Raw genomic sequence first — 18175 nt, 5'->3', positions numbered from 1 at the left:
ATATAATTCAAGTATTGTTATTCGGACATAGCTTTAAACGAAGCATCCACTTGAAATCGCTAAAGGTGCAAAGGCAAATGTTTGCATTTTTCAGTGTCTTGTAACAGCTCAACATTACAAAGTTTATGTATCACGACTTCTCGTTGTGTGAAAAGATGCATGTTGATTTAGCATTTCTTTCCCTTTATTTTAATATTTGTTTCTTTGTATACCTAGAGAGAGAGAACGAAGCGCCAGGTCAAATTTTATTTTATTTTTATTCTTCAGGCGACACGTTCGACAGACGAACTGCAAGATATTACTTTACACCTACTGTTCACTGTTCTAGAACCCATACTGAATCATATTAGATCGCTTCTACCGGTGGATCAAAGAATTAATCAAATTAAGGAGATCACTTCACTTATATTAGGAGGATGTATAAAATATATCCTCAACTAACCTGCCACTCCATTAAACCAAGTAAAAATTCCTGCCGACAAAAATAGGCCTAGTAGAGCGTGAAGGCTCGCTGGATGGCGCGGTCGTACCTGGCGAACATCCAGAAGTCGGCACTCGCCCTGACCGGCTCACAGCCTGGTAGATCTCCATGGCCACCAATCCATGGTCCAGCGGCTGTGTTCTCCTCGGGAGAAGCGCAAGCGAGACGTGGAGAGAGATCAAGGGACCAGCTCGGCTTGCCCCATGGCGACCACGACCACTAGTCGCCATGTCCGCAGGTACAAATGCACCAGACCGCCCCGTCCATGGACACAGACCCGGAAAAAACACACGATGAAAAGAACCCTCAGCATCCGTTAACCAGACCAACCAAACATCCACGATGCATGAACAAGAAACAGAAAAGACGACCCATGATCTAGCCCATTGGCAACGCGACGTGAAAGAATAAGAAAGAGCTTACCGAAACCGCGAAACGGCAGAAGCAAAACAGCCGCAGAATAGAACAGCAGATCACTAGCCACGAAACCAGAGAGAAGCACACGAAAGGAAGATTGTCAGTTCCCCGCCATCAATCACCTTCACCGAATCACACCTACACCGAGAAAACAGCACCAGCAGAAAGCAGATCCCCAAACCACGCAGCGATTGATGCCGACGGGCACCCCAATATATAGGAGCCGTGGAAGACACCAGAACAGCAGTTACCACCTTAAACACGTCCAGCACACAGGCTCTAGAAAGCCCCAAAAAGCCAGCGCATAGCCGGCCCAACACGTGTCGACGGACGGAGGCCCCTCCCGCACATCGCCTGGCCCCAAGACAGAACCTCTTCGCTAACAATGGCCCAGCCTGACAACGCCCACAACAAAGGCCCACCACCAGAGACCAAGACGCCGCACAGCCTTACGCACCCACTAAAGCGAAGGAACGGCCGGACGACGGGAAAACGCTGGCGTGGAGCTCTCACAGAGCGAAGAAACCTCCGGCTATGGTAGTTGTATCTTATATGAATAGATAGCTATTCTACATCGTGCCTAGTCCTGAAGAAGCACTGACCTATGCAGGCCCGTACAAATAGTTTTAAATATATGGAGTACAGCATACTATTGTTTCTGTTTCTCAAAAAAAGAAAATCCTTCCGTCCAACAAAAGATGTCTCAAGTTTATCAAAATTTGTATGTATCTAGACATGACTTGGTGTATAGATGCATTCAAATTTAGTCAAAGTTGAGACATCCTTTGTTTGATGGAGGAATAATACTATTATTTCTTAATTCTTAATACAATTACCTAAAGCATCTTAAGGACTATGCATGCTACCGTTTGCCTGAACAAATCGAAAATTAAGCACTACATGTGCTTTAACTCGGCCGATCAAGGACACCTCAAATCATCAACTCAGTACATAATGCATCCAGCTATCCAAAATGCCCATCCGTGTAGGAACACAGAATACTCCGTATTAGGTTAGAGAAGACCAAACCTTAATTAGGGCATATTGCTCGCACGCTTCCGTAGCCACGCCGTTCTCCCGGCACCACTTGGAGATGAGATTGAGGGACTTGTTGGGCAAGAGCTCCAGATTGGGCAAGACTTGCGCACGTTGACTTGCCGGAGCCGAAGGTGGGACGCGCATTAGATCGAGAGAGATGGGGCACCAGAGGTCCGGAGGAGGCGCCGATGACTACCGCGGGGATCTGCGTGGGCCAGCGCACCGGGCAATCCAGCAGGCCAGATGCAAGGCGTCGCCGCCGGGTCTCTTGGTCATAGCGTTTTGACTTCAGGAAAAGGAACGTGACACGTTAGGTTGTTTCACGTTCTAATTCCGTGATCTAAAAGACAATTTACGTGTCACGTATATCTAACGGTTGAGTTTTTACAACTCTTAGATCGAACGGTCAAATTAGTTCTGATGACGTGAATCAACGTGGTGCCTCCCCAGGGTACCCTTCATATTGCTTTTAGTATATAATAGATAGTATGTGGGGAGCCTACTTGGCGTAGCTCTGTCGGGGCGCGTTTTGTCCGTCAATTCCAAGTTGTCAGAAGAGTTTTTTTCTTCTCATTTTTATCCTTTTACTTTTGTTTTTCTAAAAACATAAGGCACAGTTGCACTCACTAAATTTTTTTGGGCGATCTACCACCTCCTTTTCCCAGCCAATTTATCAAAAATAAGATGGACATTACTAGGTGAAGGTATCCCAAAAGTTATGATGGCCACATGTGCCATACAAAATGAACAAAATGACAGTTGGAGAAAAGATGTTGAATTGTCTCATGGCCATAAAAACATAAGGAATCTTGATATCGGTTCCAATTTGGTTTTGTTAGGTTGTCCTTCCTAAAAGCACCTCCTCTATGCAGATATGTTTTAAAAGCATCTTAATTTTGAGGGGGCGGGGTTAATCACCATAACCGCTTCAGATGTGGTGTATAGGATTCATTCAGGTCGTGCAAATCGCTAGTCTAGGAGTATCATGTAAAGTGTTTCAGCCTGATACGAACAAAATGTTAGTGCTCCTCCCTTTTTGTAATGGCAAAATTCTTGTCAACTTTATCTTTATAAGCACTAATCTAGTCGATCAATCAATCTCCACACTATATATATCATTGAGTGAGAGTATCATAAGCTGAATAACCCTGCATGGAAATTGGAAACACCGTAGAATCAGTTAAAAATGACTATTCAGTTCTTAACAACTAGCTAGTTCATTAACCAGTTACCGATTTTGCTTTGGCGTCCCCAGCCCTCTATTCCTAGTCCTCCTCGGGTGTGGTGCCGACAAGAACATCATACAAAACGAGAGCACCCACAATGGTAGAGATGGAATTCTTCACTTCGCAATAGAAAAATGTTATACACTGGCAGTTATTTCTTAGTGCATGTCATCTCTGACAATTAACAGCCGTATGAGTATAAAAGCATCTGATGATTAAAGTTAATTTAAGAATGTGCTAAGAATTAAGACACACATATATATGGTGTATATGCATTGAGAAAACTATCATCACTAGATGTGAAGAGATCAACGCTCAACTGAACACACCTACAATGGTATGACGTACTTCAGCATTATCAATCGTTCCAGGGCGCCGTCTTGTAAGATGTTTGTTAATCTAGAGCACATGGAAAGTAGGAAAGTTGTTTTCATTTGTTGAAGAGATGAGCTTACGGTGGACTCATTCCACTTCTTAATTGGTTTTCTTCCTTGACGCCTTTTCTTCGACATTCTTTTTTATTTGTTCACCCTTTTGAATTTGTTGGCTTGCTCTTCGTCTTGACTTTCATGCCACAAAAATTAAACCATGCATACATCCAGGGCAGTCCATAAATTCAGAGTGAATGAACACTTTAGTTCACAAACTCAGTAAATACACACACATAACACCCTAAGCTGGGATTAGTGATATAATTTAGTCAAAAAACGGTTCGAAAGAGGTAAAACTGGCTACGTGGCCACCACGTTGGCATAAGGTTGTATCATGGGTTGCTACCATGATTCTATCAGGGGTGTTCTGCAAATACGTCTAGTAAGGTGAACCGTTCGTGTCGCTATGCTCTGTCTCTTTCTCCCTCGACTCTATCTCCCTCAACAGCGTCGTGGTGACCATCTCGATCACGACGAGGCAACGACGGTGGCACCGCGGTGCCAGCAATGAGGACTAGGCCATCGGCATGAGGGACGGCTGCCCTAGCATGGCCAGCACGGGACGGTGCGCGGTAGAGGCTGCCCTTAGCTGCAGTCTGCACCCACACCTGCAGCAGCAGTGGGCCCGCCTCGCCAGCGGCGGACGTGGACTCCTTGTACAGCCACTGGGCCCACACAATCCACTTCTTCCGCTGCCGGCCACTTCATCATCTCCACCACTGGCGTCGCAGTCGTTGAGACAGAGGCTGAGAACCCGGTCCACGTTGGCGTCTACAGTTTAGGCTGAGAACCCCGTCCATGAAATGTTTCCAGAAAACCCCTTGAGAAATCACGGCAGCAACCTGCGGCCTAGCTTTATGCCGACGAGGCAGCCACATGGCAAGTTTTACCCTTTCCAAACCGTTCTTGGACTAACTTTTTTTTTATGAAATGCAGTCGGCACTGCTTTCGTTAATTAAGATAGAAGAAAAGTACAAAGATTGTACTAAAGAAAATACAAAGAGCAACACAAATGGCTTACACAACAGGCACCGCCACAAGAGAAACACACACGTTGCTCGAGGAGCGCCCATGGCACCATCGAAGAGCATCACAACACCGACATTGCAAAGAGCACAAACATCACCGCCCTACTTTTTTTCAGGAAACACACACGAGTGTGCGCCGATTGTATTAAGAAGAAAAGGCTGGAACCAGTCCCCACAATAAATCCACATACAAGCCAAGCCAAGCCAGAGGCTCAAAAGAAAAAACACACTAATTTCGCAGATGCCCCACGATTTCCCACCTAGAGCATTCCTCCTCGATGTCACTACAGATCCTCGCGACGGTACAGTACTTATCGCTGAACATGCGTTGGTTCCACTCAAGCCAGATGTTGCGCATGGTGAGAAGAACAAACTCACCCTTAGAGCCCCGTTCCTTCGCCGGCCAGGAAAGAAGGAGCCTTTCCCACCATAGCCTCAAGGATTCCATCAGTGACGGAGAGGAAGGAGCTAAGTTCTTGCGGGAAAGCACATTAAACCAAATTTGGCGCGAGAAGACGCACTAAATGAGGAGATGATCGATGGTCTCAAATGTGCATTAATCCCAGTTTAAGATGGTCTCAAATGTGCATTAATCACCACCCTACTCAGCACTATGATGCATTAATCCCAGTTTAAGATGTTATGTGTACGTTTTCTGATGGATGGATTAAAATGTGCATTTGCTCTGGGTTTACGAAGTACCGGTGTATTTTACTCTTTTGGCCCACCTGTACTATCAGAGACGGTATTGTGCGGCATCCTAGTTTTAGCCCACATACATGGTATGCGGTATTGTGCGCCAACGTTTCTCCACATAACACCAACTAAAGAGTTTAAAGCAGAGAATGAAGGCCTCTTGCTAGCCACAGAAAGAACCCCTGCATGCTCACGTCGTTCCATGTCTTTAAGCTTTACGCATATAGCAACTTGAAGTGTACATAGCTTGACCGGACTATTCTAAAGAGCTAGCTAGCTGGCTAGTCGTTTCCTACAAGGAGCCAAGTAAGCGCATGCGTCGCTCTCGATCGGGGGAGAGGATCGAACACAATACGGCCGGGACTCCTCGACAAAAGAAGAATGGAAATGGCCGGAAAGGATGCTTTTCCATGCTTCTTTTTATGATGCGTGCGTCACAACAGTAGGTGCAGGGTGTGGTTGTTGCTGCTGTCGAAGCTTCCACATCCACAGCAATGGTAAGTGGATGCTTAAGGTTTCCCTACTCAGATAGCACTGGCCGAAAATGAGCTACCTAGGCTGCAAGGACAAAGTAAAAGGCCGGAGATGCCTTTGGAGTTTCTCTTTCCTTAGAATAATTAAACTGGCGTTGGTGGAATGAGATACGAAATGCAATAAGCGAAGATCATCTGGGAGAAGACTGATTCAGTTGCTTTCTGCTTTGCTTCTTAACTAAGTAGCTAGGTTTGCAAAGGATTAAGAGCCAGATTTTAGAAAGGAAAATAAGTGTAATATTTATCGTATGGACTAGTAGTCGGCAAGATCAAGCAAAAGCTCCTAGTTGAATAGCGTATGCATGTATGTATCTGTCTATATTTTTTTTTTTTGACGAAATGGATACAACAATTCATTTATTGCCGAAGAGGGTCGTGAAAGCCCGGAAGTTTACAAGAAAAAATGAAAGAAGAAAAAAAAACCCAGAATATACATGGATGTATCTGTCTATATGGCAGGCCTATAGCCAGAAAACACTCCGTGACTGATTATTTTCGTACACTGAATCTTTGCACGGAGATCTTTGCACACTAGTCTGGCAAAGATCAAGGGGTCTTTTATGGTGACGTGGTGTTGTATTGCTACAGTTGGCGGTTCTCCGGTCCATCTCTCAATGAAAACAGGCGTGCAATCTTGCACAGTTCCTGAAAAAGAAGAACGATGTCATAGCAAGAAGCCAAGAACAGAGCACCGGCGCATGCGCCCCCATGGACTTGAAGAACATTAAAGAATAATTTACTGTAGACTAGCCGGGTTACTCGCTGCGCTTGCGTAGATAGACTCTATATAGTTTTGTCGCAGTTGCAACGAAGTAGATTCTATAAATCTCAATTAAAGAATTAATTGATTCTTCTTTCTAAAATGTCATGGTTATATATGTGTGCTCTTATCCGAACATCTTCTTTTAATCTGGACCCACAATGACTAGCAGTGGAGATTATTTAATTAGCATATGTGGACTAATAGTCCAGAGTGCAGACCTGATCCAGTATGAATGATATCATCATCGCTTCTTGACACTAGTGTTAGCATATGACGTACTGGTTTGATGTGATCATACGGTGCATGCAGGTCCAATCACCGGCCGGAACGAACGAACGAGTGCGGCGGCCCGGCCGGCCGTGAGCCGCGCATATATTCGGGGGCCCGGCCGGGATTAACATGTCACACACAACACTGTCAGCACGTGCTGTGATGTCTTTCGGCGATGGAAATGCTTGCGAGACTTCAGGAGAGCGTTGTGTGTTGAGAGAGATTTACCTTCCTTGTTCTTTCTTTTTACTGCATTATTAGAGACTTGTAGTCTTTAAATCTCTTGTTTAAAACTTCTGTAAGACTTTGTGCTCCGTTTATGTTTTTGAATGGAGCGCGGCCGTCAACTTTGACGGACGGATGGAAAAAAAAACACTGTCAGCACGTAAAATTACTCCCTTAGATCATGCCAATTATTCGGATGCGATCACCGGCCAGCGGCTTGACTCTCTAATTCGCGAGGGCACGCAGAGGCCGCCCCACCCACGATGTCGTTCCTTGGACGAGGGAGGACGGGCCGGGCCTCCTCTGCGCGGCCGTGCAGTGCTCCTCGATCCAATCGCGTCCAGGTCGGTGTTCCTCGTTGCGGCTAAGATGCACGACGTCAGCCGTCGGGTTCGAGTGGGAGACACGCGCCCGGGACCGTGGCCATTTCTTCGGAATTATTGCGAGGCGCTGTCGGTTCTCATCGAGGCAGCCGCCAGCGGCGGGATGCTGCTCACGATTGATCGGTGTGTTTACGCCGCGAAAGTGGCGCGAGCCTGCAGTGGAAGCACAGAGTGAGATAGTGAATGAGGAACGGGCGGCAATACGGTGAGAATCATCGAAGATCGGTGTGTTCACATGTCCGTCGGATGTGTGCTGGTCACGTGAGTCAAGGCCCACAGCTAGCTACATTAATTTTTTGGACGAGGCTATGTTTCACGTATCTGAATTTTAAGCAAAAGGTCTAACGTTAGATTGAAATCCAACGGGCAGTGCGGCTACTGATTTCTATCTAAAAAACAAACAACTTGTCAACAACAGAACCGTAACGTGAGTCCATAAAAAAAACGTAACGTGAGCGCCATTGGATTTATCAAATAGCAAGATTTCGTAGGACAAATTTGAACTGAGCCTAACTCAAGTGGTCTGGTTTCTTGTGGTGAAACCAGTTCTCGCAGATTCAAGTCCTATACTTGACATATGTGTCAAATTACTTTAGATTATTGTAGGATTTAACCGGCGCTATTATTTCAAAGGTAGGTGACATACCGTCAACAACGAGACGCATACAGTGATTTCGTCAATCCCTCAGCGGCGGCCGGTAGCACTCTGGCTTCAACATACTCGGGAAAACACGATGGTGGTCAGGCTTGAGTTCTTGACCCATGCCAATACAAGGCCCCAGCCCGGCCGAAAGAAAATTTCACTAGAGCAAAACATGAGTAAATTACAAAAAACCACCACATTATAGGCTTGAGTTTCATGTTGGTACCAGTTTATGTTTTAGTTGCTAAAAACCACCGGATTACGCTAAATGTTCGGTTGCTAGCAAATAACCCCGAATCTGACGAGGTGGGCCCACATGTCAGGTCCTAGCTGGCGCCACGTCAGCTGGTGGGCTGTTTGACTCGTCCGCACGCGCACGCCGTCACCGCTCTGCAGGCCGCGCGAGCCGCCGCCTTAGCCTCCCCACGTGGCCGCCGGACTTCACCTCCGCACGCGCATGCCTTGGAGCTAGTCCAGATTCTCAGCGCTTGGACGGTGACGCTAACGATGAGTCCGTACGCGTCCAGCGTGAGGAAGTTGTCTAGCTCCGGCGCGACGCACTGCCGGCCAAAGTTCATCCCCGCCTTCGCATACCGCCCAGCCCTGAACCTCTGGGCCCTGACCTCCGCGTGCGCGGAGCCTCTCCATCTCCTCCTCCACGACACGCGCGCGCAGCTCCGGCGTTGCGGGGACCTCGACGCCGTAGCCGGCGTCCAGCGCCGCGCCGTGCCGCACACACTGTCAGTCCCCGCGCGCTGCCCGCCTCACGTCGCTCGCCCCCGCTCGCTCTGCTCTTGCTCGCCGCCGCACCCGCGCGAGGCCGCTCGCCCCCACGCCGTCCCTCGCTGAGCGCGCCGTCCCGGGCTGGACGTGCATCGCCTAGACGCTGCCGTTGCCGCGCGAGGCCGCTCCGTGATGGACGTGCGGGCCGCGCCACGCTGCACCGTGCGCTGGTCGCGCCGTGTCAGGCCGCGTGCACGCGCCGCCGCCGTTGTGCGGCCGTCCCACCAACGCCGCCTCGTGCGGGCTGTGCACGCGCACGCGCCACAGCACGCATCAGCCGCGCCACCTGGCGGGGCGGCACATGGTGTCCAGGGCGGCGGCTGCGTGCGCCGGCGGAGCGACAGCAGCGGGAGGCGACGGCGACGTCTCTCGCGAGGGCTTGCAGAGCAGCGGCGGCGGCGGCGGTTCGCGCGGGACAGAGCACTGGAGGCGCCGAAGGGAGCGCTCGGGGGCGGCAGCGGCGGCGGGTGATCTCGGAACGCGATGGCAGGAGATCGCAGGCGGCGGGGGCGGGCCGGCGGGGGATCTCGTGGCAGCGCCGGCCACAGCGGGAGATTTCCGGCCGCGGGCGTGGGGGATTTCCATCGACGTGGACTGTGGTTCAGTTGATTGCTCCTGACCGGTGGGTCCTGCCTGTCAGTTTCCTTGTTTTTCGCTAACAATCAGAGACTCTCTGTAATCCGATGGTTTTTAGCAACTGAAACGTAAACCGGTAACCTAGCCCGTAATACTCAGCAAAACATACTGCTCGTCTCTACTGGACCGCGGCAAGCCGGAAAGGACCTCATTTGGGCCTACTACGGCCCGCGGGACTACATCACATCTTCACGCCGCGCCGGCTCGAGGCGGTCAGGCCCATCCGCACCGCTATGGTCGAATTTCTCTCCCAAAAAAAAGAAAACGCAATGGTCGAATCAGTGCACGCCGCCGCCACCGTTGCCGGTGGATCTGGACATATCGCTATGTTCTTCTTTGACCTTGCCTCGATCTGGACGCGCGTGCGTCTCGCTCTTCCAGCATTGTGAAGGAAACCCAAACTGGCCTGATGTTATTTCCTCGCAACAAAAATACTCGTACGAAGCAACCGATGCAGAAGATTTGCTGTTATTTTTCCAGGTAACATAGGCAAGCTAATAGTGGTGCGGAAACACCTGTCGATGGTAGGCTCCAACAACATCACACGGTTGATCTTCAGGAAACGGTTCGTGAGCGCGGCCGGCGAGCCGGACGAGCAAGGGCGCGAGTTCAAGAGGCGCTCGTCGCCAACGGGATCAAGATCGGCGCGTCTCTGTCCGTCACCGAGTACGTCCAGTGGCTATCCCCTCAGGACGTTGACATGATGGAGACTCCCGGGATTGTCTCGTTCATGGCCACGCCGCTGCAGGCCGTCGCCGCGCCGAGGAGCTGTACAGGCGGGTGCCGGCCGAGATGTGAGCAACCTCATCCTCGTGGTTCCCTCAAGAGTTCCGATTTCAAACGTTGCGTTCACGTGCCTTCTTTTCTTTTCTGCTGTCTCCTCTGCTTTCACAAGGGAGATTTAACCATTGAAATCTTTACCGGGACCAGGATTCAATTCCACCACTATTAATTTGCTCTAGACATCGGAGCCAAGGGAAAGCAGAAACTCAGAGAACCATTCTTATCTGATATAAATAGATTTTCGTTGTACTTGCACGAACCTCAATGGTCAAGATCTGATGGCTATAACCGTCGATTTAGAAATAGTATTTCCTCAGTCCCATGATTGGAGCAAGGTAAGATATACAAATCTTAGTCCTATACAGATCACAATTGGATCTCCAAAGCATTGGCATGATAATGGGTATCAATTATTCGGTCTGAGGTCACAATAAATGAAAGAAGAACATCTTTTAGGTAATGTGTATGGATATGGGATAGTTTGACATGAAATCAGAATGAAAGCAGTTTTTACAAGGCTCAAGTCCAATCTTCAGCTACCATAACGAGGGCTTAGTAAGAAGTTACGCTATCCAATATCGAAATGCAGATTTGATAAATTGGGATCAAGGATTTAGTAAGAGATCTTGTTCATATTTCTCTTTCATGTATGAACCAATTGCTTTGTCATGGCCGAACAGAGGACTACCCTAGCTCTTCTATCAAACCGGATTCGGTACAGATAAATATAAGAATGGGCAGAAATAACATAGTTGCAAATGGCACCAGTGACCAAACATGAAACACTCAATGATGGATATTGCATGACAGAAAGACTCTCCTTAATTTACTGAGCCGATGACTCTGAATCTTTACATGCAACGATGCAAAGAATTTTTCCACTTATATCTGCTCATTACCAACATCACACAGTTCGGCTCTCACAATAGATAAAAGATCTGCGCTGAATATGCTTTCAAGGCAAAGTTTCTGAAACTCTATTGTTAAGATAAATAGTGGCTGGTTTATGTAAACATATGGTTCCAAGTTTTTCCCCAAAGTTCAAACAAGTCGACCACAATGCCTCACAGAATACTATAGTACGGAGAATTTTATCAAGAGTTGTAGTTAATACACCTTGCAAGAAGCAGACTTATTCTTCATATTACACAACGGAACATGCTATATATAGCATGTCGTCCGACCGATCCGCACCATATCTGCAGATCCTTGCACAGTTGAGACGCGCCTGAAATTAGTATACTCGATCAATCCCATATAAATAAATGACATACAAAGTTCTGAACGCCACTTCTCTAATCTCTGGAGCAATTCTCTCATAATTAGCAACGGTAAATGGCTGGTATCTTCTTCTTTCCTTTTTTTGAATAAGAAATGGCTGGCACCTTGCATATGGCGAGATCACGAGGTTTTTTTGCAAGTTGATAATTCTAATGATCAAGTTCTACACATCCCGTATGATTCGAAAATGCAGAAAGGAACATCATCCATGATTTATTCTTCGAAACGTGTAATGGTTGCAGTTTCATTTAATAGGATTCCATGTTGAACATGGGAAAAATCTTACCTTAGGTGCTTGCACCGCTCTCGGCAGGCTTGAACTCCTCGAGCTTCTTGAAGTTCTCCCATACCTTCTCCCAGACTTTAGCTTCGTAGAGCTTCTTGGCTCCGCCTTCATTGACCTGAATCGTGAAGTAGTACATGGTGCCAGCAACAGTTTGCTCCCTGACCTTGACAACCTTATCGAACTCCAGCAGACCATTCTGCACAGGGCGGCGCCAAGATTATTATACTAATCCAACTAAAATTCTTACCAATCCAGCAAATCCAGGAACCCAATAGCTCATGCTTACCACCAAACCGCACAGATCTATACGGTTTACAGAACTAAAAAGTACTGTTCGTCGCAAAGGAAAATGTCGAATTTAACTGTGCGCATGTTAGTATCGAACCTCGCAAAGAGGAACATGAGAGAGGGGATGGGGAGGGGGGTCTTACAGCCTGCTTGTTGTGCTCGGAGACGGCGAAGCGGGCGAGATCGAGGACACCGAGGTCGTTCTCGCGCCCGACCGGCGAGTCGTGGATGCCGCCCGCCAACGGCCCTGCATCTTCCGCCATGACTCCCGCGCTCTGCTTCTCGGTCTGAGTGTACGATACGGCGAGGGACAGCAGGAGCAGGGCAGCCGCTGACCCGAGGACTCGGTATTTCCACATCTCGGTTGATCGGGACTGGGACTTTATAGCCGCCGGAGGAGGCAGGGGGAAGGAGGAGGAGATGGCCCGATATTTGGGGGAGGAATAGGACACGATTCGTCGGTGCTATTATTGGTGGGGATTAAAGTTACTCGTAAACTGGAGCAATGGGGCGAATGGACTCCTCTATCGTCGTGTAGTACTCGGGTCTACCACGTCCGCCGCGTACGGTACAACACGTTCGTAGAAAAAGTAGTACTAGTTCGTAGAGTCCCGAGGGTTGGTTGACACTTGACTGCCGACCTCCCTGCACGCTATGCTTTCGCCGATGGCAACACTGTTTTTTTCTTTGCGACGGCAAAACTGTTGGCCACGGTAGCATGTGTGCGTCTGCCACGAGACAACCATGAAGGATAGGGATGTGTTGCTTCCAGTACCCTATGGCGTGGATGATGTTATCTTCTTGGTTTCTTCTCCGTGTAAAGTCAACACAAAACAAAGAGGATTTTTCCCTTTGGAATGACCTAAGAAAACTGGATTGGGTTGGAGATCTTGGGTTTAAGCGACGGCGGCCAAGAAGATATGATAAACTGATACTACTAGCAATTACTCCTATGAAGTTACGCCTGCAAGGCCCAAAATCTGGACATGGTGCAGTATCCTTTGGACCCTTTTGTATCTGACTATCTGTAACTCTGTCACATGTGACAGGTGTTTATATGTTTCCAGAAGATCTGCCGGGAGTGGAACAACAACTAAGTACTGTGTTTTTTCTTACATTTATCTTGCAGTAGTCTTCTGGATGGGATGAGTCGTTTCACTGGTATCCAAATCGTTAAGACCAAGTTTAGGCCTCCCTTCGCCCGTAAAGAACAGACAAGAGCCCAGCCCACAATAGCCCGCTACGCAGCCTTCACTCCCCACTCCAAACACAACAAAGATGCATCAGGGCCGTTCAGGAGATTCGGGCCTGCCATTAACCACCAGGGCAGCCCGTCACCAAGGCGATTCCAGCCCAGTAGCCCAGCGTAGCTAACAGAGCACGCACTCTCCTAAAATCGTCCCGCGCGGCCCACTGACCACCGTACCACACGGACTACGCCGGATCCTTGAGAGCGGAAGCGGATCAGGCGATCAGCGGCATAATTTACTCGGTGCACGTCTCCGAGACGTGAACATATTGACCTTGCCATTACCAAATACCAATGGCCTTTTACTCCAGCCTGAAAATAGACATGCCCAACGTTATCAGCATAACTCGCCCAGCCTGATGTTACACGATCTTTTTGTTAGCTACACGCTGTAGCGTGCCGATGAGAAAGGACCGTTTACTGTTCTTGTGCGTCCCTCTCTGGACCCGACGTCCTAAGCGGCCGACAAGTATGTTGTCTGTTCATGTTCATGTCATGTTGCCCTGTCTCCGGAGGGAAGTAGAAGGGGCTGATGAGGGTCGCTCAAATTGTCTTTGTCTTGATGTGACGTCTGCCAGGAAAGGGCGGCACCTGACAACTCCTGATTTTCACTGGTTAACCACTGGAGACAGCTTCGGACACCAAAACTCGTACAGTACATATGCTCAGAGGATAGGAAACTTGAGGACCAGAGCTTCAGATCGCCTTTCCTCATCCATAGAAAAGAATGTGTCCAGGTCTCCAGGAAGCCATAATTGGCTTTTTAACATGGCCCCATGGCCATCTTGGTAATCAACCCACATCAATTTCCCTCCGGTGCACGCTGCTTGCCGTTTTATCGAAGACAACACCGTCTCAACGACAGAAAACCTATCCATTGTTTCACCTGACACTGCTGGACCGCGCGTGCACATTATCCACGGAACGCGTGTCAGCCAAGATCACAGAAAAGCCGCGCGCGGCGGCTGTCGAGTCGCAGCTCGGCTGAACGTACGAAAGCGGCAAAAGTGTAGCTTCCCCAAAGGCACCAGAGTCCAACACCCGCCGAGCTCGTTTTTCCATGTCCAGGTCGAACGAAGCCCAGCCCGTCATGGTTCACGAGTCAAGAAGAAAAGAAGGATTGCACGTTCATTTCAGAGAAGAAGAATCGCCGGCAAAGCCGTGCAGTTCACGTGGGGAGGATCGAATATGCCAGCGCCCGTGCTAGCCTGCTAGGGAATCAAACTATCGCACCGTAGTTTAGATCTCGGCGCCAAGGTCAGCACGCTCTGCCAACTTCACCGATCGATCGGGTCTCCAGTCCACAACAAGGCGCGCACCAACCAACCAGGCAACCAACCAACCAAGAACCAACCCGGGATACACTGAAGGCGTTCCCAGGCTGCAGCACCAGGGCCAAAGGGCGCAGATGTGGACTGATTGACTTGGCCATCTCGCCGGTCGAACCACAACACCAAAGCAGTCTCCTTTTTCCGCACAGGGACATGGCACCTCCCCCAACATTTTTGTGCCTTTCCTAGTTTCCTTTCCTCCTCACTGCCGTATGGTCTACTCTGTTCGGCGTGTGGCGACTGGCGAGAGAGATGGGTCGATTCAATTCGATCTACTGGGGGTCGTTGAGCCGTTCAGGCACGGGCACACTCGTTTTGGATGAAAGAAGAGAAGAGCTACTACCTGTCTGTGTCTGGCCGTGTTAGGTGCCATGGCACGATTTTAGATCTCAGAAAGTACTTCTGGACGCTGCCCTGAATGGATTGCTGCAGAAAAATATGGTCTTTGACGGCATCGTCCTAGTGTGCATGCCCTCCACTGCCACACTCCTACTTTTACCTTCCGAGGAATGAAGCACGGGTTCTCCTACAAAACAAAGAGACTTGCGAGGAACAGTCAGCCCTTCGCCGAGAAGTCAATGGATGTCAGTGGAGACAGTATGTTTCTGGTAATGAACCATATATAGTTTACTCTGCTGCAGCTGGATGCTCTAGTCTGCTTATAGCATCCTCAACAAGAGGTACTACACGGGTATCAAGAAACAAATGACCAATGCGGAGGAAAGATGAATACCACATCTAAGTAGTGGTTACTTGAAGAAATAATAGGTACTACACGGATACCAAGACGAAAAAGAGTATGACACGTGGACCCATCAAAAAAAAAATAAGAAGAAAGAAAACATATTAAAAAAAGGAGAGAATTTTTTTTTATCAACAACCATTGGAGATGTCCTTATTAGCCTACCATGTTCCCCATGCTGCTGACCCGTCCTCCAAACTTCGTCCGTTTACTTTTTGATCTTACTGCCAAAGTCAAACCACTGGAATGTCTGACACCTTCATTTGAAGAAGACATAAAATTTAGAAGTTCCTCTGAAAGAAAACTTTAGGGGGTTCAGGTGTCAAAAAAAAAACTTCAGGGATTTTACATGCAAGCGTGGATGCGTTCAGTGCTAATTTTGTGACATTTGCAGATTTATTTTCGGTCTCCATCAATTTTGTAAGTGTTCTTGCAAAACAGCACGTTCATCTGGACGTGTACATGTGCCATGTCTGTGAAAAAGCTAATGAGATCTCACTGTTCAACAATACTGCATGACTGTACAAGGCTTCAACGTGTGATTGGATTTTAAAACGCCAACAACCTCTCTTAATTCGGCGGCAAAACACTGCACGCTGTTCCACGTCAATCATGATAAGAAAAAAAAATAACCATCAGAACAAATGCACCGACACATTGCTGTCAAGTAAGTGCAAGAAGCCAGTGGCCCCCTTTTTTCCGGCTTTCAGGCCGGTGGCCGGTTTTTCGGAGAAACTACTATTTTTCAGTTTTCGCGAAAAGCCGATCTAAATTTTTTATTAGGTTTCTAGATTAGGTTAGGCTAACCTAATTTGAAAACCTAACAAAATTTCACATGCAGTTTCTTTAGGAAGCTAGGTGAGAGCGATTTCTCGAAAAAACCCATCCTAAAAACCGAAAACAAGTGGGCCAGTTCGCCACTAGTCATATGCTGTGTTTAAGCTTTTCTACGGGAACCGCACTTCTAGAAAACTTGCCTTTGTAGCTTGAGATCTACTAACATGCTGGATGAGCTCCCGCACAAGCAAAAAGATTAAAGTACTTTGGCGTAGTTAAGGTTGAGCGTACTGCGCACTTTTTTTTGTAAGTTTCGATGGGAGGCTGTGTTTTTCCTCGTGCATAAAGTTCTTCTTTCTATCAAACTTTTGAATATAAAATGATGTGGAGGATTCAAACTCTGCTTCCTCCCCAAGGGGTTGCCACTTTCATCACCGGTTTGTAGTTTTGATGATTCGCAACTGCCTTCAGTGTATCAACTTTAGAGGATTTTTAGGGTACAACTTACTTAGTGCTAAATGGGAGTAGTATGGGGTCAGGGCATTTTGAGTATTTTATATCGCCTGATTTTAGTTATATCTTCCAAAATTCAAATTGTAAACTCTAAAATAATTGCCTTATGAAACGGAAAACGGAACCGTATGAGTTATTTTCACTCTGACACAATTGCACGAGTTCGTACGGCTGCTCGTGTAGAAACTCCTGTGACAGAGTCCTTGCACAAACACGCAGAGCACAAAAGCACAAAACAGATCACACTCCAAGCTTTGTTGCTACCGGTCGTAAAAAAGGCAAAACTGGAAAGAGCAAAGTCTATTTTGAACCTTATCTTTACAGAGGTTAACAAGATTGAACCCTGACTTGCAAATCTCTGAAGTTGGCACCCTCAACTTTCTAATTCCGGTCATTAGTTGTAAAGCGTGCTTTGCCAAATGGGAAATGCTGACCTGGCGCGGAGTGGGCCCCACTTTGCCAGAGCCAGAAATTTACTTAGAGCAGTGCTATTATAGTGTATCAGACTTAAGAAAGAGTAATTAAAGAGGAGACACCCAGACCAAACTTAAAAGTATCATAATTTATCAAAGAATTTTTTTCAAGCCCCAGGCCATGGCCCACTAGGGCTTGTCTCCGCCACACTACTAATCAAACCGGGTGCCTCGGCGCCATCCATCCCGTGAGGTTGGGGATTAGGGCAACTCCAGCGACGCGAACCAAACGGACCTCCTTTTTTGTATGGTTTGGTCCGTTTGGGTCGCGGGCCGGACTGTAAAAAGGCATTTGTCCGTTTGGGTCGTGCGGTGCGCCCAACGGGGAGGACGCAAATCGGGAAGAAAAAAGAAGATAGAAACAAGTTGCATTCATAGTAGATAGTTCATACATGCAAATCTAAAACTACTACACAAAATTTAAAAGTAGTGGTACTACTATACTATACTAGGGATCCTAGCGATCCTACTCGGAGGCAGAGTCGACGATGACGGGCGACGGCGAGGGAGTCCAACACTCCACTGACAGAGTCTGGTCCGCCAGCTGCTCGTCCTCTGACGGCGGGTATTGCTCCTGCTCCCGCCGCTGCCACGACGACCCCGGCTCGTCCTCCCAGACCCAGCCGTCGTCATCGTCATCCTCCTCCTTGACCTGCATCCCTCACGGTGCAGGTTCTTCCTCCGCGGCTGCAAGAGGCGCGGCTAGAGCGGGGGGAGCACGTTCTTGGGCGCTGAGGTGCAGCGCCAGGCCGAGCTCGGGCCACATGGTTAGCTCGGCGAGGGCGGATTCCTCCTTCGCCTTGCGAAGCATCCCCGCCTCGTCCTCCGCCGTCCGCGGCAGTGGCGCCACGTCTTCCTTGGAGGCTTTGATGGCGGCTTGGAGCGTGCCGTCGGCGTTG

The 18175-nt window shown here is 48.4% G+C and overlaps 1 protein-coding gene across 1 annotated transcript; it reads right to left on the bottom strand.

Moving 5' to 3' along the window:
• Nucleotides 1-11140: 11140 nt before the first annotated feature.
• On the bottom strand, nt 11141-12676 carry LOC100841412 (cysteine proteinase inhibitor). The gene is made up of 3 exons (XM_003564371.3): nt 12335-12676; nt 11904-12099; nt 11141-11564 (listed from the first exon to the last, which is right to left on the bottom strand). Exons 1-2 carry the CDS (start codon nt 12548-12550, stop codon nt 11905-11907), a joined length of 411 nt encoding a protein of 136 aa, XP_003564419.1. The 5' UTR covers nt 12551-12676; the 3' UTR covers nt 11141-11564; nt 11904.
• Nucleotides 12677-18175: the final 5499 nt, after the last annotated feature.

This window comes from Brachypodium distachyon, chromosome 2 (assembly GCF_000005505.3).
Source record: "Brachypodium distachyon strain Bd21 chromosome 2, Brachypodium_distachyon_v3.0, whole genome shotgun sequence".
NCBI lineage: Eukaryota > Viridiplantae > Streptophyta > Magnoliopsida > Poales > Poaceae > Brachypodium > Brachypodium distachyon.
Note: the sequence above shows the minus strand (reverse complement) of the source record. Positions and strands in the feature narration are given on the sequence as shown.

Excerpts from the sequence above, each read along its gene's own strand:
- LOC100841412 (XM_003564371.3), bottom strand. The coding sequence starts at position 12,550 with ATGTGGAAATACCGAGTCCTCGGGTCAGCGGCTGCCCTGCTCCTGCTG. Across the intron at positions 12,100-12,334 it reads CCGAGCACAACAAGCAGGCT|AATGGTCTGCTGGAGTTCGA; the intron begins GTAAGACCCCCC and ends CGCCCTGTGCAG.